The 26,497-nt window shown below is 38.1% G+C and overlaps 1 protein-coding gene across 13 annotated transcripts in view; it reads right to left on the bottom strand.

Annotated features, from left to right (window-relative positions):
- The window catches only part of EPHA6 (EPH receptor A6), a 520,880-nt gene that overhangs the window by 25,507 nt on the left and 468,876 nt on the right, over positions 1–26,497 (bottom strand). For all 13 annotated transcript variants that reach the window (XM_072025112.1, XM_038183870.2, XM_072025089.1 and 10 more), the window contains one exon: positions 64–213. In XM_072025112.1, coding sequence (XP_071881213.1) covers positions 64–213 — 150 coding nt within the window. The remainder of the gene's footprint in view (positions 1–63; positions 214–26,497) is intronic.

Below are 26,497 nucleotides of genomic sequence, written 5' to 3'. Positions count from 1 at the left end.
GAAAGACAACGATTTTCAAGGAACAATTCAACAACGTGCGGAGCAGTCCTATGCAGTACTTACATCCTGGTTGGACATCTCCCAGTATGGCCTCTCACCGTAGGACATCACTTCCCACATTACAATCCCGTAGCTCCATGCATCGCTTGCTGAAGAGAACTTACGGTAGGCTATAGCTTCAGGAGCAGTCCACCGTATAGGGATTTTTCCACCCTGCAAAATACATTGACAGTGTATCAATATGACTGGAAAAGAGAATAGAACTTGTTTAAAAGAAAAAAAGGTATCCTACATGCTGAGTTCTGCCTTCTGTCAATTTACCTTGTCAATTTGCTGCTAGTGAAAAGGAAGAAATAACCCTTTTTCAGAATCTGATAGAAATTTGTTTTCGTCTGTAGTCTAATTCACCAAAACCAGTGCTTCTTGAAAAAAATCTCTGTTCAGAAAACAGAAAACTTTTTAGATGATCCATGTTCGTTCAAGGCCATATAATTAGTCAGAACATGCCTTTTGACTGAAAAATAAACGCATTTGAGATTCCTAATAAACTTTTAAGACATTTAAGACATTTAATCTCTTTCCTCAAATGAAACAGAAACATTTATTGCAAAAGGGAATACCCAAAGCACTGAATAAAATTATAGAAGCAGAAAGGAAGCTATAGCCTTTCTATTATTCTTTACTTTTGATGATGTATTTTGTTTTTTGTTTGTGCCCTTTAAATGTCTACGTAAATAGCAAAACAAGTTTGTTTCTAGTAGGCATTTTCTTAGGGTATTGAATGATTTTGTTCTGCAGCTTTCAACTTAAAATTCAAGTACTACCACAAAAAAATGGGGGTAAGAATTTAATTGACAAACCTGACTTACTCTTTTGGAGACCATTGTGTGCAGAATTTTTCTCTGACATTACTAATTTACTTCACTGCATCTGTTCTACACTTCCACAAATAGTTTATGTACAAAAACCTATTTTTCCTTTTCATAACAAAGTGTTTCTTCTCCATTTCTCAATTCAAAACTACGTATTTATTATCATTCTCTGCATAACTTTTCAAAGAGGTTGTTTTGAGTGAGTGAGCAGTATGCTTGTGGTGCCACTAGATGGTAGGAGGAGGCAGGCAGTGGAGCTGAGCTAACAGCAGGAGTTGCTTTCAACCAGCAGTAATAGACTCTGCTCAGTGTTATGATTTTATTTCTGACAGAAACAAAGGAAGAAATGAACTAGAACATCGGTTTGGCAGTTGAAGAGAAGCCACAGTTAAAAACAAGTATGCAAATCTCTGTTAATTTGCTTTGAATATACACAAAAATATTTGCCTGTGAGCTGTTGAGGCCTGATGCAAAATTGACTCCGAGTATGCTTCTTTTACCAGAAAGTGTTCAAAAGCAAAGCTTGGTGTCTGCAGTGACATGCCAGAAAGCTAACTTCTCATCACTGACCACTACCTTCTGATGAAAAATGTACGGTTAGCATTTAAGTTGTATGATAGTTAAGAGAGTCCTCTGCATGAGCTTACATTTTTTGCAGCTGTTTGTTTAAAGCCTTTGCCTGATCAGTTTTGGCCTCACACAGGTCTGGTTGGCATCAGTAGCAAACTGCCTACTGATTTTCACAGCAGTAAGATAAAGGTAACACTTTGTGTTGTATTTTTGACCAAGATACCCCCTGCTTCCCTGTTTTACTTTCCTTAATCCAATCACCTGGTGACCAGCTCACTCACCTGGGATGCACAAGATACAAAGACCTTAATGCCACCCCTGCTGCCACCCCTGAGCAGGCCCTGCCCAGCGTGTGTTACAGCTGCAGGGTGAGATGATGCTTCTCATCCCTCCCTGGTACAGCTGTTCCACTTGGGAAGCAATTACAAACGCATTTGGGTATGAGAATGGAAAAACAGGATGCCACAGGAGATTTATGATAGGACATTCTCCACGGAAAGACAAGCCTGATTTCTAAATAAATTAGATGAGAACATTTGGCGTTTGATGACTCACAGTCTGCAATGGTATTTTGGTGGGATGTGTAAGCCCAGGCCTCCTTAGGCAGTGGAAGATTTAAATATTTAAATATCGTGTGCCCCCGATGAGCACAATGCACTTGGCTGCCCGACCAGAAGGATTTATTCCCCAGAATCACTTGAACTATGGAGAATGGTTCATCACAGCGAGTGGGGACTGAGGTTAAATATATCCTCACACCACAGTATGGGGCCTTATATTTTTTACTGGCTCAAGCTTAGTCCTTTATTTTTAAACACTTTGTTGTCAATTTTATGTATTCAATTTTCAGATCCCTGGCTTTTGCAGGGTTTTGGGGGGGAGACAATAAGTATTTTCCTGGCGTAAGTCACAGGGTTGTGGCAAGCACTTACCACCTTATTTTGGACTTGGACACATGCATTTTTAATAAGGTACACAACATTGATGCTGACCCATATTACAAGAGACACTACCCTGAAAATCCTAAATGCTCTTCCTCATCATAGCATATTAATCCTGACTGCCAAGTGATGTAGGACACCAATGAGAGTTTACCCTCTGAATCCAGTCTCAGCAAACAATCCTTGCTGCCTTTAGCTTTATACCCATTCAGGATACTTTCTGAAGTGCTACAACAGCATTTGAGGGAGGATAAAAAAGAAAAAATTCTTATTTTCTTTCCTCATCACAGTCTCAGGAGCGAACAGGGAAAAAAAAAACTACCAGTTTAAATGATCGTGTTACTATCAGACTTACACATTGTTTATCATGACAAACTGATGAGTCTACACATTTACAGTGAGCCTACATTTCCACTTTGTATACTTGTATTAATAATTTATCAGTATTTTAACAAAAAGCCTACTTTTTAATCTTTTAGGGAAAGCACAAATCTATCATGCAAATTAAAAGCATTTGGATATTTACAAAATTTGACTAACAATTTAACATCATATGGATACCAATGTGCATAATTATTTTAATTTTTTTTTTTTTTCCATTGATCTGATTATGTATTCCCAAATTATACTCAAAAGAGAAGTCACTGTTGTCATCTTGAGCAGCTTTTGCAGCTCAACCTGTGGACTGTTGGCTAAATATAAATGAGTTTCAAAGAATCTGACTAGACTCTGTAACTAGTTTCATCATGCAGCTTTACTGACTGATCCTTTTTGGACTGAAACAGTAGTGGCTCATTGAGTGTGAAAATGAGAATGGAGAACAGCATCTTAACAAAATTCAAGGCAGTTCATGTTCAAGGGCATAAGATGTGCTCAGTGTTGTAATGCAAAAGAAGATCTTTTGTGCTAGCCCTAATGACAAAACGAAGCAAAACCTCTAACATTTTTAAGTGGATTCATCTCAAACATGACACAATATTCATAAAAATGTAAATTTCAACAATTAATTATGTTTGCAGTATATGTTTTTATGCAAAAAAAAAAAAGTTGCTTTATTTATTTGAAAACAATTCAAAAGGTGGAGATTGCAATATGACTACCTTAAGACACATACATAACTGAACAATAGTAATAGCTGCTCATGCATAATAGAAGGGCATGTAAGGTTTAAAATAGCTAAAAATATAATTCCTGTATCTGGTTAGAGTAATAAACACTGTTACTGATATTGGACATTTCTTTTTATATTTTGATCTAATTAGGAAAATTGTAAATACTTATGCTTATACAATGCCCCACCTTCAAGTTAATTTATAAATCATCTACATTTTAGTACTGCAGCGATGCAATCTGTGACAACTCCCTGTATCAGAAAGCCCTTGAGCATGCTTCTTATGCTTTTTTTTTTCTTCTTTTTTTGGGGGGGAGGAGATTGTTGGGGGAGTGGGGAAGAGGGGAAGGGACAGAAGTGGTGTTAGGAAATACGCTGTATTTCTGCCTCACCTCATACATTAATAATGACATCAGTGACAAGCTAATTTTATTTTCGTATAGTAAAAGAACACGAACACTGCAATTCAAATTATTAGAATTTTTGCATAATCCTTTTTTGCATACACTTCCTGCTGAATACTGTCTAGCTCCTGATATTTTTCTTGATTGTCATTTAATGCGTAATTCCACTTGGAATTAGAGTATTAGGCTGACATTGCTTCATGTGTAGAACTGCTCAGAGATCAGCTCCTGAAATGAAATTTGCCCTCTTGCCCACCCACACCTACGCAGATGCTGGCTTTCCCAGCAGAGCTGGCAATAGCGGTTTGCCACATGTTCAATGACAGGATTGGAATTGTGTGTTACAGAAAGCCTTTCTTTGCCTAAAGCAACGCATCAGAGAGACAGTCTTCCCAAAATGCTGTCTCTTATTTGAGCTTACAGCAAAAAGGCGCTTATGATCTGCTATGTGAAAAGACACTGGCGAGCAACTGATGCTGACATTACATACTGTCCAACAGGCAGCAAAGTCTATTCCTTACTCCGCGTTTTTGCCATCTCCAATTTGATTTTTTTTATATTTTATTTTACATGGTTGACGTCTTTTTAAAGAAACAAGAGGCATGAAAAGTTTCTTTTAATTAAATATTTAAACATGTTTTAACACTGGAGCAGAACACTGTAACTGGCAGCTACAGCCCATTATTTCACTAAGGTGAAGGTCGGGATACATCAGCTCAAAATCCTTGATGTGAAAAATGACACAGAGGGCAAAGAAACAAAGAAGGAGGTCTGTTAGATGCCCAGAACTTCTGGCATACCCTGCTAGCTAATTAAAGAAAGGAGCGACTACAGTGAAAACCTCAGATATAAAATTGAAGGTAAGATTTACGAGCTCTTAATGGATGTGCAAAGACAGTGATGTACGTAAGCTGCCAGAAACAAACACTGTGCATCAGGCCCCATGATGTCCTCAGAACTAACAGGGGTGTGAAACAGTACCTATTTCTGTTGGGAAGTCTGTTCCTTGTTTTCCTTGAGTGACAGAGCATGCAGAGGGACTGTCACAGAAGTGATTGAGGTTTTATGAAATGCTGAGGCACAAACCCATCAGTTCCAGATCCACAGACACCTAGAACTGTCTCTTTCTAGGACAAGAGGCAGTGAACTACATGCACCATTAGTCTAATCTGGCAGAGCAGTTCCTATGTATCTGTCACTTACTATTCTCTTATGTATGATGTTACTGAAATGGGCAATTTTCCATGACACAAGTGTAGTATCTGTCTTTTTCTCCACCCCATGTGACAGAAATGGGAAAAGAACTTCAGAGTGAAGAGAGACAAAAGTAACGAGAGATTAGTTTTAAATATTGGACATAATTCATCATTCTGTACAAAAGCCTTACCCCACTCTACTGGAGCAATGCTTTTATTTGAGCCTATGAATCGAGTTTTTCATGCACAAAGTTACAAATACTCAGAATTTAGCATTTTCAAATCATTATTTAGAATTATTCCGTATTATCAACAATCTCTAGACACTATTGGAATATCAGAGAAACTTCACGTCAGGATGGCAAAAAGGTTCTGAAAAGGCTTTTCAGAATTTGCCTTCATTCTGGCTGACTGTAGCCAGTTCTGCCAGTCTTTCATTTTCCCTCAGAACTGAAACAAAACACCCCAAATTTCAAGAAGACAGGATTTCTCTGGGTTAAAAAATATAAAATATATAAAATAGATATCCTGAATAAAATGTTAAATATGTGGAACTTGATTTATTTCCCCTAAAGTTAACCATCGATTTTTAATAAGTTATAATTTTGACAGTACGTCATTTTAGTGATTATTAACCCATACAGCACATGTATATTTGTGTCTTCAAAACAGAGGAAAGCTGTTGGTGGATGGAAGAAATCAGCACTTAAGATATTGCCAGAACTAAAACAGCCAAAATTAAAAAAATGTCCACAGATCATCATTAACACTTCATGTTAACTAGCATCAGGATTAGAGGTACTGCAGGATGCTTCTCCAAAATAGTACACCCATCCAGTCACTTAGTCTTCCTAAGGGTCATCAGCAAATCTGAATTCATTAGTTGTACACGTACAAACAAAAACTCCAGAAAAACAGGTATCTCACAGAATCATAGAATGGCTCAGGCTAGAAGGGACCTCAAGGGTCATCTAGTTCCAACCCCAATGCCATAGGCAAGGATGCCACACACTAGATCAGTTTGCTCAGGGCCTCATCCAACCTGGTCTTGAACACCTCCAGGGATGGGGCATCCACAACCTCTCTGGGAAACCTGTTCCAGTGCCTCACCACCCTCTGAGTGAAGACTCCTACTCTATTGACTTTTTATATAAAAGACTATCGCTAAGTTCAGAAATTACAGAATGAAAATGTAATAGCACTCTTCTAAATATTGCAGAATTCTGAAATTAGAAACATTATATAAAACAACAGGAATTCTCATCAGTAGCTGTGGTAGTATTTCCTTCAAGACAAAACACTTCAACATGCAATCTCTTGCCTGTTCTGAGGCATTGATCTTCACTTGGGTTGAAAGATAATAAGAAGTCTGATAAAAATGCATAGCTTTGACCCTCAAAACCCACATAAGTGAAATGGTAGTGAATATTTCTGACCACTTACATCTGTCCTGCAATCATGTTTTCTTGACAGTGCAATTTAAAGAACTTTACACAGTGACAAAGATACAGCAAGTGACCAAATGCAGGTGGTTGACATCATTGCATCTTGTCTGTGTAAATGACTATATTATAGATATCTTTCCTTGTTACCCATGATGCCTTCATCTACAAGGTGCTCATTAAAAGACCAAAGGTTTTTACATATTTGTTTTAAGAATGCATATTCTTTCATTTTCAAGTGAATAAAGTTCACTCCAGTGTTCAAGCAAAAGGAGCTTGTGGTTGAAACTGGTTCCAATCCTCCAAAGCTGAAAGTTCATTGAGCTTTTTTTTTTTGTTCCTGTTTGTTTTGTTTCAGAAGAAGAAGGGAGAAGAAAGCGAAGAGGAAGAAGGAAAAGACAAAGAAAAAAAAAAGATTTAACCTTCAGAAGTTGACAGCATTACATCTAGAGGTGTCAGAGAGATGCAAGAGCAGGGCTGCTCCCTAAGAGAAGGAGAGCTGGGAGAAGCTGTGATGGAGGCTGGGAATGCCCTGGTGCACCCCACAGTGCCTGGCAGTATGAGCAGAGCAAGGTGGTGATGGTAACGGGCACTGTCGACAGCCCTGTGAGCATCAGGCAAAGGCAAGGTAGTGAGCCAAGGTTAATCCAGCAAATCTGAACAACTCCAATCCAACAGGACTGGGCTGGCCAGCTGCAGTGCTGATGGGACATGGTCCTGGGCCCACAGGCAGGGGTGGGGAGAGGCCACAGAGGAGGCTGGGTGGCGTCCTCAGAGCCCTGGTAAGAACCAGACACTTGTACGAAGAATAAACGCAAGTATTCTGCAAAACCTCCTCGAGACTTTTTTTTTTGAAAGGTAATGTTAAGACCAGTGGGGACAAGGAACCTCCAGATGTTGTAGAGGGTGGACCTTGGCATTTCCCTAAGACTGGTGCACTAAGAATGCACCAGTGAATTTTACAATATTGGGTGCTTGGCCATCAATAACGAAGAAATTATTTCTTTTTCTGAAATTAAATATCAGAGTCATGCATCTCTACAAATCCAGTTTAGAAACTATAGCACTACTTGACAGTAAAGATAGGAAAAAAGGTCATTTTTCTTGAAACTAATATTTCTGGCAAAGATCTATCTCTTTTTGAGAGCATCAATTTCAAGCTATCTGCCAGCTGTGTCAGCACAGCTCACATTACAGCCGTAACCAATTTCTTGAAAGTTACTCCTACAGAGTCCTTCAATCTGCACACCCAAAGCCTATTCACTTTGCTTACATGACTAGTCCTACTGAAGTCAATGGAAAAGGTGAAGAGGATTTGTTCTGAGATGCTTATTTGAAGGATACCTTACATCGCACAACTCCGTAACAAAGAAAATTTGCTGTAAGATCCACTCTTACTGCAGAATTGAGTTACTGGATACGAATATTTCTCCAAAGACAAGCAAGTTGATTCAAAAAAAAAAAAAAAGTTCCCAGGCATTATGCTTTCTTGAAAGCATCAATCAAGACTTGCTTCTGAAATGATGACCCTGACTTCCCCAGGGCTCCATGAAGTGTTCATTATTGGATCAAAACTAAACTGTTACCATGTGCTGCTTGAACACTTCATGTCATTAACTATCATTAACGATTTCACAGCTAGTGATTTCAACACGAATATCTAGTTGACACGCACAACAAACAGTTCCCATGTTTTAATGATCGAGTGACCTCTCTCTGTGCTGCCACAATGCCCAGATCATTCAGACTTGACTGCCTTGTCCCCTAACCCCTGCCAAGATTCCTCCCACAACATGCAATTAGAAGAGGCTAATAAGAATGCAGAAGCATACAGAAGCTTGGAAATTGAGGACTAAGAAAAATGGATTTAAATGCAAAATTAACAGTGTGTAGGCTTCAGTACTGTCTCCAGTATACATTTTCATATTCCATTAACAAAAGACTTGCATGTTTTCTTCTAAATGAGTCTGCAAAGGATTTTTTGGGGTGCTGTACTAGAGAGAATGTAGGGACCTAGATACTGAATTTATATAAAGCTTTCTGTGGGGAACACTGCATTTTATTTATCTAAGGCTTCTTAAAAACTTTGTTCAAGAAATGTGTCAGAAACATCACAAAAGACAGGCTTCTCTTTTGAGAGTTACAGTGTCATACACAGATGACGATGATCAGAATTATTATGAGGCTAAGCTACTCTGCAAGTATTGTTGCTTTACATTTCATCCCAGCTGGGTCAGGAAGTGCAGAGGAGAATTAATATCTCAGCAACGGATGAATTAAATCTTCCGCTCACATTTTTGTGAGGTCACTTCTCATTTTATCCTGAAGGAGTTTGATGGTTCTTTAAGTTTCAGTCAGTTCATGGATTAGTAACTGCTTTAAAGATAGGAAACAAACAGTCGGAAGGAAAAGGTCAGCTTTTAGAGTGGCAACCCCCAGGGACCAATGCTAATGTCCTGCTGGCAGTGTATGTAGAAGGAATCTACAATACAGACTGGACAGTGAACAGGTAAAACTGCTAATAATTGAAAGGTAGTCATGGTAGCAAGGACTGTGACAGACCCCCCAGATTTGCCCAGAGTCTTATGATACTGAGTTGCCAACTTATAAAGTGGCACAAAATTCAGTGTCATGAAGTGAAGCACAAAAAATAAAATGCTTCTAACTTTACATAAAAAAATAATAGGACTCTACTAACCTATCACTGTTCAAGACTGAGATGCTGTGGTTATAAGAGACAGTTCTATGAAATTATCATCTCCATGCTTAACACAGACTGAAGAGGAAAAAAAAAAAGGAAATGAAGACGTAGAAGTGCTTGAGCGGGTCCAAAGAAGGGCGACGAAGCTGGTGAGGGGCCTGGAGAGCAAGTCCTATGAGGAGCGGCTGAAGGAGCTGGGCTTGTTCAGCCTAGAGAAGAGGAGGCTCAGGGGTGACCTTATTGCTCTGTATAAGTACATTAAAGGAGGCTGTAGAGAGGTGGGGGTTGGCCTGTTCTCCCATGTGCCTGGTGACAGGACGAGGGGGAATGGGCTAAAGTTACGCCAGGGGAGTTTTAGGTTAGATGTTAGGAAGAATTTCTTTACTGAAAGGGTTGTTAGGCACTGGAACGGGCTGCCCAGGGAGGTGGTGGAGTCACCATCCCTGGAAGTCTTCAAAAGACGTTTAGATGTAGAGCTTAGGGATATGGTTTAGTGGGGACTGTTAGTGTTAGGTTAGAGGTTGGACTCGATGATCTTGAGGTCTCTTCCAACCTAGAAATTCTGTGATTCTGTGATTCTGTGATCAGGAAATTAAAAAAAGAAATAACACAAGTGTTGAAACCTACTGTATTCCTGCATATTTTTTTACTGATTGTAGTCTACATCCCTCATCCAAAAGGGACACACTAACAGAAGCTAACGGATCTGCAGAAAAAGACATGAGGGATATTCAAATGTATGGAATAAAAGAAAATATCTAAGCAACCCTACATATAACAGAGAGGAAAATCGGTGGAGAGTATGTGTGTTTGCTTAGAGTATAGAACCAGGATATATCACGTGTAAGTGGCAAATTGCAGATTAAGAAGAACAACAAAATGATTTTTTTGTTTGTTTGTTTCACAATGACATTTATTGCCAGAGGATGTCATGGACTCTAAAAATACAAACATCCCCCAAAAGTAACTAGATGAACTTACAGAAGAAATATTCATGACAGATGCACACCTCTGATTCCTCTAACTGGGAATCATAGGATCATTTAGGTTGGAAAGGACCTCCAAGGTCATCAGGTCCAACTGTTAACCTAGTATGGCCAAGCCTATCGCTAACCCATAGCCCTAAGCACCACAACCATGTGTCTTTTGAATACCTCTGGGAACAGTTGCTAAGTTTTAGCAACAGAAAAAGGACTGAGTCCTAAAGAGATAAACTGGCAGAGTGTTATCTGTAAAAATACTGCCCTGTTACAGTGTAAGGCGGCTACTGGGTGTGTGTGGAGGTCTTATGTTTATTCCATGGACGTTATCTTGTGAAGATTACAGCCTCATCTTTCTTCAGCAATAAATACATTCACTTCAGGGGAAGGAAAAAAAAAAAAAAGGAATAAAATTATGCCCAGACTTTTGGGAAGCATGCAAGTTTCATGTCTCTAAGCGAATCCACATACTTTGCAAAACTATTGTTTATATATTGCTGGGTAGAGGGGAGAACAGATGCTGACGAAGGAAAAGGGCCATGGGTTTTGAAGCATAACAGGGACCAGGGAACGGCCAAATACTGGGCACGATCTCCCACCTTCCCATCTGGGGACACAGAGCTCTGACAAAGATGAGAAACTGCTTGCCAAAGCCAGGGTGTGCAGTGAGGCTCAGCAGACCAGAGGACCATAACAGCCACTTCTGTGCTGCACCAAAGCACTCCCAATGCTGCCCTGCTGGTTCTCCAAAGAGCATGAGCTACAGCTGCATGCCTGATCATCAACCCCCATGCTTCGAACCACCAGCAATTTTAGGAAGCATGTATGAGAGAAAGGTAGAGATTGGAAAGACATCAAAGGCTTGATTAAGTTGCCTAAACTTGGTGTCAAGTGCCCCTTTTGGAACTGTCACTTGCTATTTTAGGAAAATGCAGGTCTCCCACAGTGTCACATCTGCAGTCCTCTGCAGCTATCTCAGGTACTCCTTGATGTCTCAGAGGACACAAGACCTCTACATTTAAGCACTTGATTCCTTCCCGTTTTCACCCCTATTTAATGAAAAGCAATATTTGAACAAAGGAGAGAACTGATGGTATTTCTCCTGAAGGAAAGGCAGAAGAGCTCAGTTCACAGCTGTTCTTCTGAGAGCAGAAGGCAGTAGCTGGGTTGCAGGTCAGGCTGCACACTAGCTGGTCTGCTGGGCACGACACACCACTTCTTTCCCAGCTAGAGAAACCAGGCAAATGCTAGGGCTACTGGGGAGATGGTATAGGGACACGGAATGGGATTATGAGTAGTAGGGACAAGGGAGGGATCTAAATCTTACCAGGGAAGTGAACCTGTTGGAGCACACCAAGAAACTGAAGATATTGTGAAAGTGCCATTTGAAGACTTTGAGATGAGAAGTTATACTATTGAGGTTACAGAAGATAGACTGAGAACTAGGATAACCGTAGGGCTTCATTAATTTGCTGCTCATGAAATAATTTTTCCCTATCCTATGACCAATGAATACTGTGATGGCAGAAGCTACGACACAGTGTTATCATACTGTAACTACACACATACAGATGAAACATATCACCAAAAAATTTACAGTAGTTTTCAGTCTGAGGGGCTGCTTCACAACAAAGTTTCTCTGATATTTCTATTTGGTTTAGTGACATACTGGTATCATCCATAGATCACTGCAGCATGTCAGCATGCAAATTGTTGAATAATGGGATAACCATCTGTTTGATGATGAATAGTTTGGCACAGAAATGCGGTTGAGCCTTCCTGCAGATACCCACATTGAACTAAATCTCTGTCAAATGAGCAAAGGGCACTGAACATCAAGTTAGTTTCTATTTCACCACCATCACTAGCTTACAAGGACAAAGCATTGACTGACACTTGCATGGAAGCTCCAGTCATACTAATGGTGATGCTAATATATTATACAATGGCTAATACTAGCGTAACGTTGGTTTACAGACACTGAAAATTTACTTCTGACCTCTATAATAGCAATATTTCTTAGTACTGCACTTCCTAGACTTATGTTTTTTACTTCTTTTCTGTATCTTGATGCATTTTAATTTAGACTGTACATGAGTTGTGTGACTACGATACCTTTTGTCCTATATTCAACTTTCGTCAGTTGAATTTACTCCTTGTATTCCCCAGATGGCATAAAGTTTTGAGTAATACACTATTAGATTATCTCTTTCTGATGATACATCATACTAAATCATCGTCTGACTGATGATAATATAATGGGAATAACATATTAACATAATTTATCATTCCTGTACCTTGCTCAGGGGATATTTTACTTTATCATATAATATATTAGATGTCACTTCCATGATATATTACAGTAAGACATCATCAGAAAGAAACATTTTGATGAAGTAGTACTTAACAGTAGAGACTATTATCTAGGGATAAACAGCCCTCAGGGGTACTTTGTTTAACAGACTATTGGAATACAAAGGTAAGAAGATACATGGCATAATGAGAGATGCGATTATTCTCTGACATCAGAGTTGCCACTGGTGCTAAACCAGCTGTGGTTTATCTTGGAATAGTAATTTATATAAATTGCTATACACCCTGCAAGCAATGGTGATTTTTGCTTTACTTTAATGAATTCACCTAAAAGCTTCACCGAAGTAGCTGAAACTTGTTTTGACCTTTAAGAATATCTCTACTGATCAAAACAAAACAAAAACATGTTTTTCACTGAAAAATCTACCTAGTTTAGTATAATGCAAAATGAGGTAGGTCGTCCCTGCCCCCAATTTAAAAATGTTCATCTAGCAGACGTAGAATAGCAAATGACAAAATGTTTCTAACCACAAGTTTACTGATAAATGACCATAAACATAATTTTTGGCATTTGGGTTCTATGCAAATTAAGGGTATGCCTCTGGCTAAGTTACATCAAAGTTGGCTGAACTCCTGCCTTAAGGCACAAATACTTGGCAGTGATGCATTTACACAGCCAGCCCGCATAATAAACAGGTGCAGCTTCTTCAGCAAGTCCCTTCCTGTGCTATAAAAAAGCATATGCTCTGATTTTTTCCTTTCTTCAATCATCTCGGTTACATTTATGTACTAAAAAAAATGAATATATACACAAAAAGGAAATGGATTACCGAAGCTCTTCAGGAGAGCAGCAAAACAATGCGTGTTCCAACAGGCAGCCACCAGCACAGCTCTGCCTGTGGCATCTGAAGTACATGCAGGTAAACTCTTTCAGTAATAGCACTGGGGAAGAGCATAAATCACAGGCACAGCAGAACTTGATGACATTTTAAGAAAAAAACATTTTCCTCCTTTGTCTAAAAATGAAAACTCTTTGGTTTATAGATTTGCTGCCCTTGATTTCTGGATTATGACCTTGTACTCTTAAGGAAATTAAAGCAAAACAGTTTTGATATCAATGAAAGGTGAAATTATGGAATACTAATGCATGGTTTCGTGTTCTTATTTTCAAGATCTTGTATGAAAGTGCAAGTCTGCTTCCAAAACCAGAAATTCATACAACTTCAAGAGCTGCAACACTCATCAGAGTACCACCTATTTTCACACTTAGAAGAAAGAGGGGAATATGTTATAACATATGTGGCTCTCCACTACTTGTTTCTGTGTAGACTGGAAAATTTCTATAGTGGTCTCGTGATTGTCATCAGTTGTTCCAACAACCCACAGGGTCCCTTTAGTTCTGGTGGAAAAGCCGAAGAAAGAACTTTAATCTTGGAAAGAATGGGTATCATTGTTACACCTGGTAAAAACAGCTGTATCAAGCTAATGCTGATGAAAAACTTTACAGGTAAGTTCAGTGTCCAGAGATTCAACATTACCAAAAACAACACTGAAAAGAAGCCATCATCCCTTATCAGCAATTTCCAGAATGATACTTGATTTATTCCAGGCAAGAGAGAGCTCACTAATTACAACTTCAAGAGCATGCTCTGGGAAATTGCTCTAGATGAGCCATCTATCCTCTTTAACAAATTTCCATACCTTCTGGCACACTCTGTGAAACTTTTTCCAGGGCCAGAGCATTAATAGCTCTAAGGCACGCATTCTTATGGCTAATGAAAGGTAGATTAGGCTGCAGTTTTGGCATAACACCTGTAAAATAAAATTAAAAAAAAAGCAATGCAACCCCTCACCTCCACCACCTATAACATAAAAATCAACGTGAAAGAAAAAACAGGCTGTGATCCAGTTTTCTTCCCCAGATAAGATGTAGCATTCAGAAAGGGAGCTCTTCATTGCTCTTTCTGTCTTGAATCCCACAGGGTGCGCACAAGATATGCTCCCACCAATGTGGCCACTCTCTTGCTTATTTCTTAAATTTACCCCGTCTGCTTGAGTGATCACTGGGCCCTCATGTTTCATTGCCTGGCTTAAATGCTTTTCAGCTTTTCAAATCCATTCCTCTGTTTTGCAATCACGTGCTACAAATGATCTTTGAATAGGGAACTATTGCTATTTCTGAAATACAAGTGGGTGCTAGAGATCTTTGGCTTTTAAACGCATCCGCTACTGCTTCTGCTGACTTATCTTGGCTGAAAAAAGTACTTCTCCAGTCTTAATCTGTCTGGGGTCATAGGATACAATCCCACATCTTTATCTCATGTTTCATGGTTTCGGGCATTATTCTTAGTGGCAATATCTCTCTCCTTCCTCTTTTTGCCAGGCACGATAGTAGAAAAGCTTTACCTGCATTTTTAAAATGTTTAGTTGGTTCTGTATACAAACTTAAATTTTGCTGTCAATACCAGCGTTTCTGCTTTCTTACAGAAATTCACCATCCCAGCATGTTATGCTTGTGCATGCCATCTCTCTTCCAAGGTGCTTATGGCACATCTGTCTATTTGTCATCCTCACTGTGCTTACAGATCGCATTCAATTGCTGCCACCATATTTGATGTACCATGTGAACAGGTGTTAATGCAAAAAAGCTTCAAGCTTTTCAACACTTATGCACCTGTTTACATTGGATATGCAACTGGGGGCTAGCTTTCTCGCCACACACATGTGAATAGGTTGTCCTGTGCTTTTCCAAACTCTTTTTTTCTGCAGCTTGTGTTTTCCAACACAGATTCCCTATGGGATGCTGAAGTGATCATGATCTCATTAGTCTAAATAAAGCTGTTGATGGCACGGTCTTGGTCTTTCTAGCCCTCACTTCCAATTTCATCCACAGGATTGAACTTGGATAAACAAACAAAAAGAAAAACAAGAATATGGGGAAAATGAGTCTTCAGTTTTTCACAGCTACATACATGTAGAACTAATGGAGACAATGTACTGATCAGGTTTTTTATGTGTAATGCTTTTTGCAATATACACAAACACTGTGTTAATGGACAAAAGCCATGATATTTTATTGCACATTTGGTCTTTTTGAAGTGCTTCAAAATCTATCAGTTGTTTAGGGTTTTTGGCAATGGGATATGCTGTGGTCAATTGCTGCTGCAGAAAAATGTCTACTATAAATAAGCATGAGGATATTTAAATTACTTTGTTTATTCTGGTATTTGAGGGTTAAAAAGCTCAGGGCTGAAACTGCCTTCTTTAGATTCAGGGTAATCACAGCAAATGTACCATACAAAACCCTTAATCAGAAAAAACAAGCTTGTTTTTGTACTGTTCCCTCAATTGTCTTCACATTTATATAAAAGCCTATAAAGTTTGAGGTACACTGACCAATAATGATTTTTCCAAGCACTGTAACCAAATTAGGAAAAGTTGTTTTTCACACTTTGCATTTCATAAGTATTCCCCAAAACAAGAGGCGTTTTTTGCTGAAATTCGTTAAACATTAAAATGGTGCCATAACACTGCTTCACCATTTTGCTCTTCCGAGTGCTTTACGGCTCATAACTAATTACTCTCACGGCAGCCCTTTGCAGAAGCTACTCTCTCCATTTAACAGCAGGAGAAACAGAGATGAAGGTTGAGAACTGTCGAATATGCTGAATACCTGAAATTCTTACTGGCAGTACCTGGGTTTCTCGATGCTCACTATTACTGGAAACAGGCTGTAAATGACATTTTTCTCCTTTGTCTAAAAATGACAACTCTTTGGCAAAAACTTCTGAGACAAAGTTCCAGCTTATGCGATTGTCGGTTTCCTGGGCTGTGCCTTCATCTCACAATGGAAAGAGCTTTACAATGGATTTTGCACTTGTAAAAATAGAAGAACAAATTAACAGTCAACTGCTATGAATGCTTATATAGACACCTTTCTCCTTTGTAGTCTGTTCACTTAAGTAAAAATCAACATACAGATTTGTAAGAAAGAAATAATTATAGACAAAGAAGAGCCAGTTTTGTTTTGTTATAGAAAAAATGAAAATTATTCTCACAGTATGCACCTCACCAGGAAATGATGAAATATGAGATGTAAGGAAATGTATTATCTCTAACAATTCCACCTCGAAGCAATCTTTATAATACTTACCAGTCTTATCATTACATTCTACCTACAATTGAGGAAATGGTGCTAAAGTTATTAAGCGGCAGTAACATATATAAATCTCTAGACTTAAAAAAATGAATCAATTTCACTATGAGATTAAATCAAACCTTTTCCTCATTGCAACATTCTGGTGCACCTCCCAAAGTAAAATGGTGTTGATCTCCTATCTCTGATCATTGTAAATACTACAAAAAGAGCAGAAATGTGTTTAGCCTCCAAGAACATTCTATTCAATTTCTTTTTTTCAGTTCAGCTCAAAAGATCTGAGAGAAAGTTAATAATAACTTCTCTTTTGTCATTCAATCTGCATGCTAACTTGCATAATGAAAATTCAGTTTCATATTTTTTGCTGTACGTTTATTATTTTATTTATTTAGTACCTCTTATCATTAATTTGATTAAACATACCTCACCACTACTAGGCTGCAGGAACAAAATGTTGGCTTTCATGTATTGCTCTGGGACTTGTCATCAAGCCAAACTCACAGATGTTCCAATGAACACACAGCGTTTGGTCCATTTCTAGTATAAACATCATGGTTTACTTTAGCTACAGTGCCATGATCTTGTCTAAGTAATCAGTAAGTTCAGCTAAGACACCTCACTTATTCTGTCTATAGCTCTATCTTTTTGGTAAGATGATGCAAAGCAGGAAGAAGTGGAAAAAAAAAAATCACCAAGATTAGGCAAAGGGGAAAAAAATCCCACGAGATGATCGTGATGGCCTTTTGTGTGAATAACCCTCCCTGAACCGTCATGAACTCATATCAACTTCTGTTATGCTACTGAAAGATACGGGCCTATGAAAACTTGACAGAAAATCATGATTTGCTACTTTAAAGCAGACTGACAACAAAAATATGTGCGGAGAAAAAAAAAATCCTGAGCAATAAACAGCTAGTTCCATGGACACACTAGCAACATAGCGCAAATAAAAATGCTCAATGGCTATGAAGCATGCAGGAATGCAAAACATCTTTGAGCTGCTCTTCCCTTGGAGTATAAGACTGGTGTTGTCAGTAATACCAGGAAGAGTAATGTATATCTTAACTATGGAAAAAATAACATTTTCCACAGCAAATCCACCAAAATATATGTCTCTGTAATAACAGAATAAGATTTCAGGTGGAGATTAGTAGGTCCTTTATAAATGCTTGTCCTTGTCCTTTCTCCATTTCTCTGACTTAAAGAAACCTGGATTTTCAGAATGCACTAATATTAAATCTGAACATGAAAAAATCATGACCAAATTGCAAGATCATTGTTTTTTTTTTTTTTTTTTTTTTTTTTTAAATTAAAAAAAGTACTTTCTAGAGGGGATCTTTTAAGGGATGCTTTTTTTTTTTTTTTCCATAAGTTTTCTTCTCCTACAAGAACTAGAAAAAATGCATCAGAATTTCAGTCCTATGAATATTCCAAGAGTTGATTCTTCCCAAAGATAACAAGGTAATTCAGAGTAAAATCACAGTTGCTGACAAGTGAGAGGCTAGCAGTTTGTGGAATCAAGCTTGTGTATTTGCTGTAAATAAGGTTGTGCACACAAATTGATGGGTGCAGGGTTGCTGTTCCTCTTAATGTGATGGATCTTCTGAGCAGAACTTTTAAGGCTTGAGTTACAGACCTACTGAAGACTATGTCACATCAATCTTTCTTATGAGTTTGCTTTATACATTTTTTTTAACTACACAGATTCCCAAAGGGCGTAATCAGTTGATGTACAGGTGGCTAAGACAAGTACCTTTTACTAGTAGTTATAAACAAGTTTGTGCAAAAAATGCAGTGTACCACAGAAAAATGTGGGTGCAAAGACTCAAGGTAACATTGAAGAACATCTTTATTATATTGCATTTGTGTTATGGAGGCTGCTGTTGTTGCCCCTGTAATTAATTTTGAACTTTAATTTCAAATCCTTACATTTCTATGTTTAAAACTTGAGAGCACTAAAACATTATTCATGTGAAAATTTAACATGAAAAAGGTATCAGCAAGATTTATTTATTTATTGCTTTTATCTAAATATGTCATAATACACAATTTCAACTCCAGTGCGGTATATGCAGGACTAGAAACAGGTGCTTCGTCACAGAGAAGATATAGCCTGAAACTCTTGAGATCACTGGAATAAACCATGCAACAGCTTGATTTCACAATGCCTGGAAAAAAGGCAAAGCTACACTGACACTTACAGGGACCTTTAAAAAATAAGCTGTAAACAGGAGTCCTAGTACTTGACCAGACGTTTTGTAAGGAAAAGAGACTTGCAGGGAAGCCAGTGAAAGGAACTTTGTCTAAATGTGTTGTCAAAACACATGTAGAGCTTGCTACCAATGCCCTGAAGGAATGGGAGAAATATCACATACAAAGGGACAAAAATTATCCTAAGCAACAATCTCTGCAGTCTTACAAGGGCAACTGACAGTAATCAAAGTATCTCTCTGGGACACAGCATGCACTTGGAAGGAAGCTGTCTATGGGACAAATATTCTGATTTGTATGTCTTATTAATGGATGAAAGTACCTTTCACTAAAACATAACACCCACAGTGCTAAAACACAATTTCTAATGTGACTGGATATGTAGGACATAGGAAAAAAAAAAAAAGGTCAGGTAAGGGCAAACAGATAGAATAGCGGGCTCTAGAAGTCCACCAGGCTCTCTTGTCTTCTGTGACACTTCCATTTTGATGAAACTTCCGACACAGACAAGAATAAATGTTTTCAAGGAAGTCACCAAGTAATTTCCTATACAATTTTTCTATCTCAAGTAAATGTAATAAAGGGTACATCAAAACGCATAGGTTCCTATAACTGAATTCCTATAACTGAACTTGTAATATCCATTTAATAAAGGCTTGTCTCTGCCTTCAGGTATAACCTGAGAAAAAACATGGTTGAACGGAGATATGGAGCTTCATTGTTGCGCTCTGAGTATTTTTCTTAACCCTTGGGGGAAGGAGTACTGGATGCTAGAACACATCCCTGGAGGTGCTCAAGGCCAGGCTGGATGGGGCTTCAGGCAACCTGGTCTGGTGGGAGGTGTCCCTGCCCATGGCAGGGGATTGGAGCTGGGTGGGCTTTAAGGTCTCTTCCAACTCAAACCATTCTGTGGTTCTATCAGCAATAATAGATCTTTTTAGAAGATGATAGAGGAAAAAAGCAGCAAACCCAAATGACTTATTTTAGTTTTTAATTATTTCTGTTTACAATTGTTTTCTGTGGAAAAGCAGGGTGAAAGCCCTGGGAGAGGGCCTATGTTACCTATAGTTTTACTTCTGACAGAGGCTGCTTTGCTTGTAGTGCTACTGACTCTGCCCAAGGATAGATGTGCTGGGAGAAGGTAGCGCACAGCAGACAAGAGGCAGCCTGAAGCTCATGCTGAGATGGAAAGACACGTACTGAGGAGCATGTAGCCAAAGCTGAGACAGAAGGAAGAACTTCCTAGAAGTAAGATTCATGGAGCCATTGAGCGACAAAGTCTAACCTGCACGCGAGAGCTACAGCTTTGCCTAAAGCTCTGGCTAAGGCATGGTACCAGCACAAGCTTTCTTCCCAGTTACCAATAAGGACTTAAAAAGTAGAACTTAAAAAGTAGAGCCCTGAGAAGAGGTAAGTTTATGACTTCAGGTACAGAATCTAGTGACATTAAAACATTTAACTATGGAAATAGGATATTCTCTACATCTGAATTTAAACTGTAGATTGTTCTGTCACATAACTATGCAGTATTACTATCCTGTGGATGACAGTAATACCAAGATTATATACAAAAGCCATTATCCTTTCCTAATTGAGAAGCAGATGTTACTTATGGTTTTATTTCTGATGGAGGCTAAGTGTTCTGTGTGTGATTAGAAAGAAGCAAACATTTAAAACTCAGCAACTCACTAAAACTATGGATCCCAGTCTTTTTCCTTCAAGAAGAGTGAAGCAGACCTGCTAAATAATTTATGTGCATGACAGTTTCATGAACCTTTGCAGCTCCCATTTAGAAAAGACTTTCTTTTCAAAGACTGCGCACACAGCATGCATTACTTTCTTTGAATAATTTACAGTGCATTGTAGTGTAAGGTTTTTTCCCTTTTATTCTATGAACTAAGCAAATTTCAGAAGCAATACTATACAATGAAATACACTCCTTTTGTTAGTCACAGCTTTTAGGTGTATCTGTCTATTTTCTCTCTCCTCCCATACCTCCCCTTATTGCAAGGTCGCTGTGCTATGAACAAAGGCAATATGATCAAGAGACTAAAGGGATCCCAGGAAAATTTTCATTTCCTGGACTAGGTTTATCGGGAAGATGGTACTGCTGAATACAGCAAAAATGGATTATTTGTTGTTAGTGTGCCTTCCTGTTTCAGCTGGCAATGCTGAGCACCAGCATGTCTACGATCTGAAGTAATGTGGCATAGAGACTAGCTCTTGAGAAGCATTACCTATGTGGCATTCCTCGCCAGTGGAACAGTACTACAGAAGCATGAGCAGAAATGCTGCCAGCTTACACTGTAGGGCACGCTACAAGTCAAGGTCAAAAGCTTTTCAGATTATCGCAGGGAATAAGATCCCAGTTTAACAAGAAAATTCAGCACCTATCTGACCCTAAACCCAAGGGAAACTGCACTATTTCTCCTTCCATTCTTCTCCAAAAGTTTGCTGAAACATTAGTTTTTACATTACATAGCACACTGATAAATTCTGTAAAACAAAACTTAAGGCTGCACATTCAAGCACTCAAAAATTAAAAGAATGACATAGGTAGTTACGTGATACTAATAAGAAATGGTCTAACAGGCTTCCTTGACAAACCTAGATGCTTTGAAGGATTGCCTGTTGACTTCCTTTGCATTTTATAACTGCAAATATTTATAAAAAAAACTAAATAACTTAGTAAAATGTAGACCAGCGTAAGCATTTAACTAGAATAAGACTGAAGTAAGTTTAACTAAGATATAAAGTTCAGCCCCAGCACAAGACCCGTTTACTTTTTAGAACACACTGGAACTATTTGAATTCCTGAAATGAACCACTAAAGTTATAAGAAAAAAAAGCCATAGAGAAAGTTGAGAAAGTTATATAAAAATAGGACCAAGGGAACAAAGATCAAATTAAACTTCACACCAAGAACATTTACTTAAAGATATTTTTGCATTTATTATTTAGCAGCTTAAATGAATTATTTCAGGTTGTTAGAGAAAAGGCTGACGAGAGTCTCTTCAGGTTTTATGAAGTTAATTATATCTTTAAAATTTGTTGAAAAATTAAATGATCAAATCAGAGAAATACACCTTAAGTAAGTGCATTAAGCATAAAATGCAAATGTAGTAACAGTGATCAGGCAATGTTTATTCACTGACACACAACTAAACCAGGACCAGGCTGCTTGCTGGCTGCTACACTTCCGTAGGAAAAAAATGAACATGAATGGAGGACATCTGCTTAAGGGCTTAATTGACAGCACTGCTTCTGTAAATTTGGGAGTATATCTACAATGAAAAGCCTTTCTGCATTAAAAAAATAATAAAAAAATAACCATGACATTGCTAAAGAGGGTGAAATAAGAAGTTAGGTGTGGTGGCTGAGTTGCAGGATTTGGGCATAAAAAACATTGTTCAATGCATGTGTGATTACAAATAAATTCAAAGCAAAGGCAGACGTAAATATTTCTTAATTGTCACAATATTGTTTCTAGCTTCCTCATTTCAGAGGAATGGATGTAGTATGTTTTCCTCAGGCTACATCTGCCTGCTTACCAAATATACCTCTGTATTGGCAGTGAGTGCTACAGTGGGAAAAACAGCCTAGATGCTCAAGCTAATTGCTCACATTGAGTAACAGCTTATCCATGACTACAACTATTTATTTCTGCAGAAGCATCGAAGATTTGAGAGCTAAGAGCTATTCAGCCTGGGTAAGAAAGGTTTAAAGAGATGAGCAACACGTTTATTGAGATTTTCCCTAGATTTTTCTTTTTTTTTTTTTTAAGTAAGGAGTAGGGTGACTGCATTTTTATTCAATAGGGTTTGCATTAAAGCCTTAGATGTAGATCTTCAAGAGGGAATTTAAATGAAAAGCAGAGTGCCTGATGGAAAAAAGAGATAGCTCCAGTCAGAGGGTCTGGTATAACAGAAGATACAGTGAAAACAGAGGGTGAAATGATAGGTAATGCATTGAGAGTGAAGATAGAGGGAGTTAGAAATTACAGGAAAAATATAAGCACAGTTAGTGGCGCAGTGTTATGGAAGAGAATTACAAGTCTGATCTCAAAGTGCACTTCAGCTCAGCTCATTTAGAAGTATAATGCAAAGATCAAGGCAGTAAGTGTGGCCATATTCATAGAACCATTCAAAGGCTTGGGTTGGAAGTGACCATTAAAGATCACCTAGTCCAACCCTGATATTAAGAAGAAAACCATGTGGTTTCTTTTTTTCTTCCATGTGGTTTCATGTCTTCATATGCCCTTATTTATTTCCAAATATTGCACATTTCTTGAACATGTTTGACCTCACCTCCTAAAGCCTTCTTTCAAAAGAGAAGCTATTTAAAGTGAACTTAGAATTTTCTAAGTGAAGAAACTCAAAGTGATATTTCTGAGTTTATTAGAGACAATTTACCTCATCTCTTACTTCATAAGAGATCATTCATTTCTGTATTTGACCCACGAACTGAAAGTCTCATAAGGAATAGTCAGTGATATGAATCCATGAAACATTCTGTAGGAGAAAGAAAGCTAGAAGATTTAAGAGAAGTTTCTTCTTCCCCATCCCCTTGCCCCCCAAAGAGGAAAAAAAAAAGTTTTTAAAAAAAACAAAACACAACAGCTATAGTTCTAGAGTAGAAGGAAGGGGAGCAAGGAATCTAAAGCGTTAAAAAATCCTTTTTATGCAGCAATACACATAATTAATGCACATAGATTTTGGAATTACTTTAAACAGCAAATATTCAGACCCCTCTCTCCCCCCCCCCCCCCCAAACTGCCACTATGAAGATATGCTTAATGTGAGGAGACAGAAGATTCTGCCACCTTTTAAATCAAAGATGATACAGCCACAGCGGGGCAGTCAAGGACAACTTATGTGATGTGTTTCTAGAACACTTCCAAAGTGCAATGAACAGATCAAATATTTTAGATACTAAAGGCAAAATCTCACAGTGCTTCATCAGGCAAAACTCCTGTTGAAGCCAATGGGAGTTTTGCCTGAATAAGTACTGAGCAAAGACTATGCTGTTTGACCTAGATTTATCAGAGTCATACAAATCTAGGTCTAATGCCTTTTTCTTCTTTTCTTTAATAACAGACAACTACTGTGCCGCAAAATTTTTGCTCAAAGGACAACACAGCAACAATAAACTATGAAACAACCCCCACCTATCTAATTAAAGGAAGAATTCACAGGTAGGCAAGGAGCTGATATCTTGAAAACCTGTCAAAGAGCAAGACTAAAAGAATAAGTTTGCCATTTAAAATTTTTGGAAGTGCAGGAAAAAGAATAAAGTTCCCAAGGGCTTTTGTGTAACTGAAAATAATTTGGCTTTCCTATGTGAAAGCAAACCAATGTTGCAAATAGGCAACAATAAGTTCTTTCTTTCTCTAGTTATTCTTCTGATTTAGGGCAGACTGCAATTTCTACATGGTCAGCAGAAATTCCTCTATTTGATTTCACTGAGGATTAATTTAGTTGAATAACTAGGTCTTTCTTGTTCCTAAGTTAACATTTCTATTACAGAAATAAAAAAGTAGATTAAGTTTAACATGCATATATCTTGCCTCAGAAACTTCCTTCTATCATTGCAGAATCCCATTTACATCAAGTTCAACATCATTAACAGGAAGCTATACAGGACTGCACAAAATATTAGAAATGGTACCAACACCAACGACAGCAGAATCACAGATTTTACTCGAAGGAAGAAGGGCAGATGGTGGAACACAAGTACTGCACATCACAACACAGGAATCAAAATCATAACAAGATAAAACTCCACTGTTCCATATTTAGCTGGATCTATGCCTTGCAAAATACTTTTATTTTAAGAGCAGTAGTTAAACAATGTGAAAAGACATTGCCTTTTTGTCTGAGAGCTCTTTCATCATTAATGTATCTGAAACCTTCTGAACTGTGCGATATTACCCAGAGAAGCGAACAGCTGTAGTATTCAGCCAGATAATAGCTTGATTCCATCTTTGTGAAATTAAACTTAAGATTTTTAAAGGGCAGGTCCTTGAAAGTGAAAAGCCTACAACCCCTATCAAGTGTCAGTATAAGACCTTGTAATTTTACAAAGTAAATGCTAAACCCACAGTCCAAGTTCAGCCAGCTCCAGGTTTCATTAACAGATTTATACATTTTGCTCCCTTTTGCAAGCATCTGTTAATTTTTCACATGAGAAATGAGGTTTTCACAGTAAAAAGAGCATCTGATTGATCCTCTTTGGTGAATATTGCCACAGTGAAGGTAACTCACACTCCAGAAGATCACATCTCAGAAAGCTACTACACGTGATTTTCCTCAGATTGTTCTGCATCTGAAAATATTCTCCTCATCCACCTTCATCCACTTGTATAGATTGGACTTCAGCATTGCCATACATTTCCCAGAAAAGCCTTTGCTACCTCCTCTCTTTGTGGATGACTATCATAAATTAACATTTGCTTAAAAAATAAAAACATAAATAATATTAACTCTCCTTTGCATTCAGAAATATTAGGCTTTCTTTCCTCCTTTGTATTCCTGCAAGACCACTGCATCCTCCCCCCCTTAATTTCTTGACTGGCTCCCTTTGGTGACACTAAAAAACAAAAGTAATCCAGATCTTGCTTCCTTCAACCTAACAACAGCTAAATAGCAGAGGTGGATGTGAGCCCTTTGGCTCACTGGAGATGAATGATATTCTTTCTCCATAAATTGCTTACCTTTTCTAACCTCTACAGCTCACAGTAAACAAGTTAGGCTTCTTAACCTGTCTTTAAAAGGTACCAATAATTTTGAATGAGAAAAAGCCGTATGACTAAGCTGAATTCTTTTTCAAAGCTTTTGGGAGGTTGTCCTGCTTGTTCCATGTATCAGAATGCTACTACCTCAATGTAATTAGAGTCAGCTCACACATTACTGAAGGCAACAGCTCTGACCTTAAAGAACTGAGTTTAAACTCATTTAACAGGATATCAGGAACCGTGCATGCTGCTTTCAGACACTTTCCAGTATAACACATTTAACACAGTACAGGTATTTTGTGATGCACTGCATCTTGGTCAATGTTCTGATTATTCAAATACTAATTAAAGTGGTTGACTAGTATCAACAGCCTAAGATATTGGTGTTCAGATTTATATTTGCTCCCCTAATTGGCAACAAAGCAAGCACTTCAGTTTTATGTTAGCATGTCTATGGTTTTAATCGTGTTGATGATATAGTTCTATGCAAATGAAGGTACTGCTGAAAATGTATAAACCTGCAGAACATACTTACAATAGCTTCTTCAATTACAGTTTGAAAGTGGCAATTCTGATTAATTAAAATTAAACAATTATAAAAACATGCAATCAAGCTTCATATGCATGCTAGAACAGCTGTGTCTGAAGTTAGATTTATAGTCTGATAACTGTTCCTTATTAAAAAAATCTGTCAGCAGTACAGGGAATGACGAGTAGAATACTATGACTGCTCATAGCACAGGTAGGTAGCGCATGCAGTATATTATATATTATTATACTACTTTATGGAACTTGTTTGCCAAAAGACCAGCTAGAAACAAGGACAGTAGTGCAAACAAACAGCTTTCCACAGTTCACAGGTCCAAC

Source organism: Anas platyrhynchos, chromosome 1, assembly GCF_047663525.1.
Source record: "Anas platyrhynchos isolate ZD024472 breed Pekin duck chromosome 1, IASCAAS_PekinDuck_T2T, whole genome shotgun sequence".
In the NCBI taxonomy this organism is placed as follows: Eukaryota; Metazoa; Chordata; class Aves; order Anseriformes; family Anatidae; genus Anas; species Anas platyrhynchos.
Note: the sequence above shows the minus strand (reverse complement) of the source record. Positions and strands in the feature narration are given on the sequence as shown.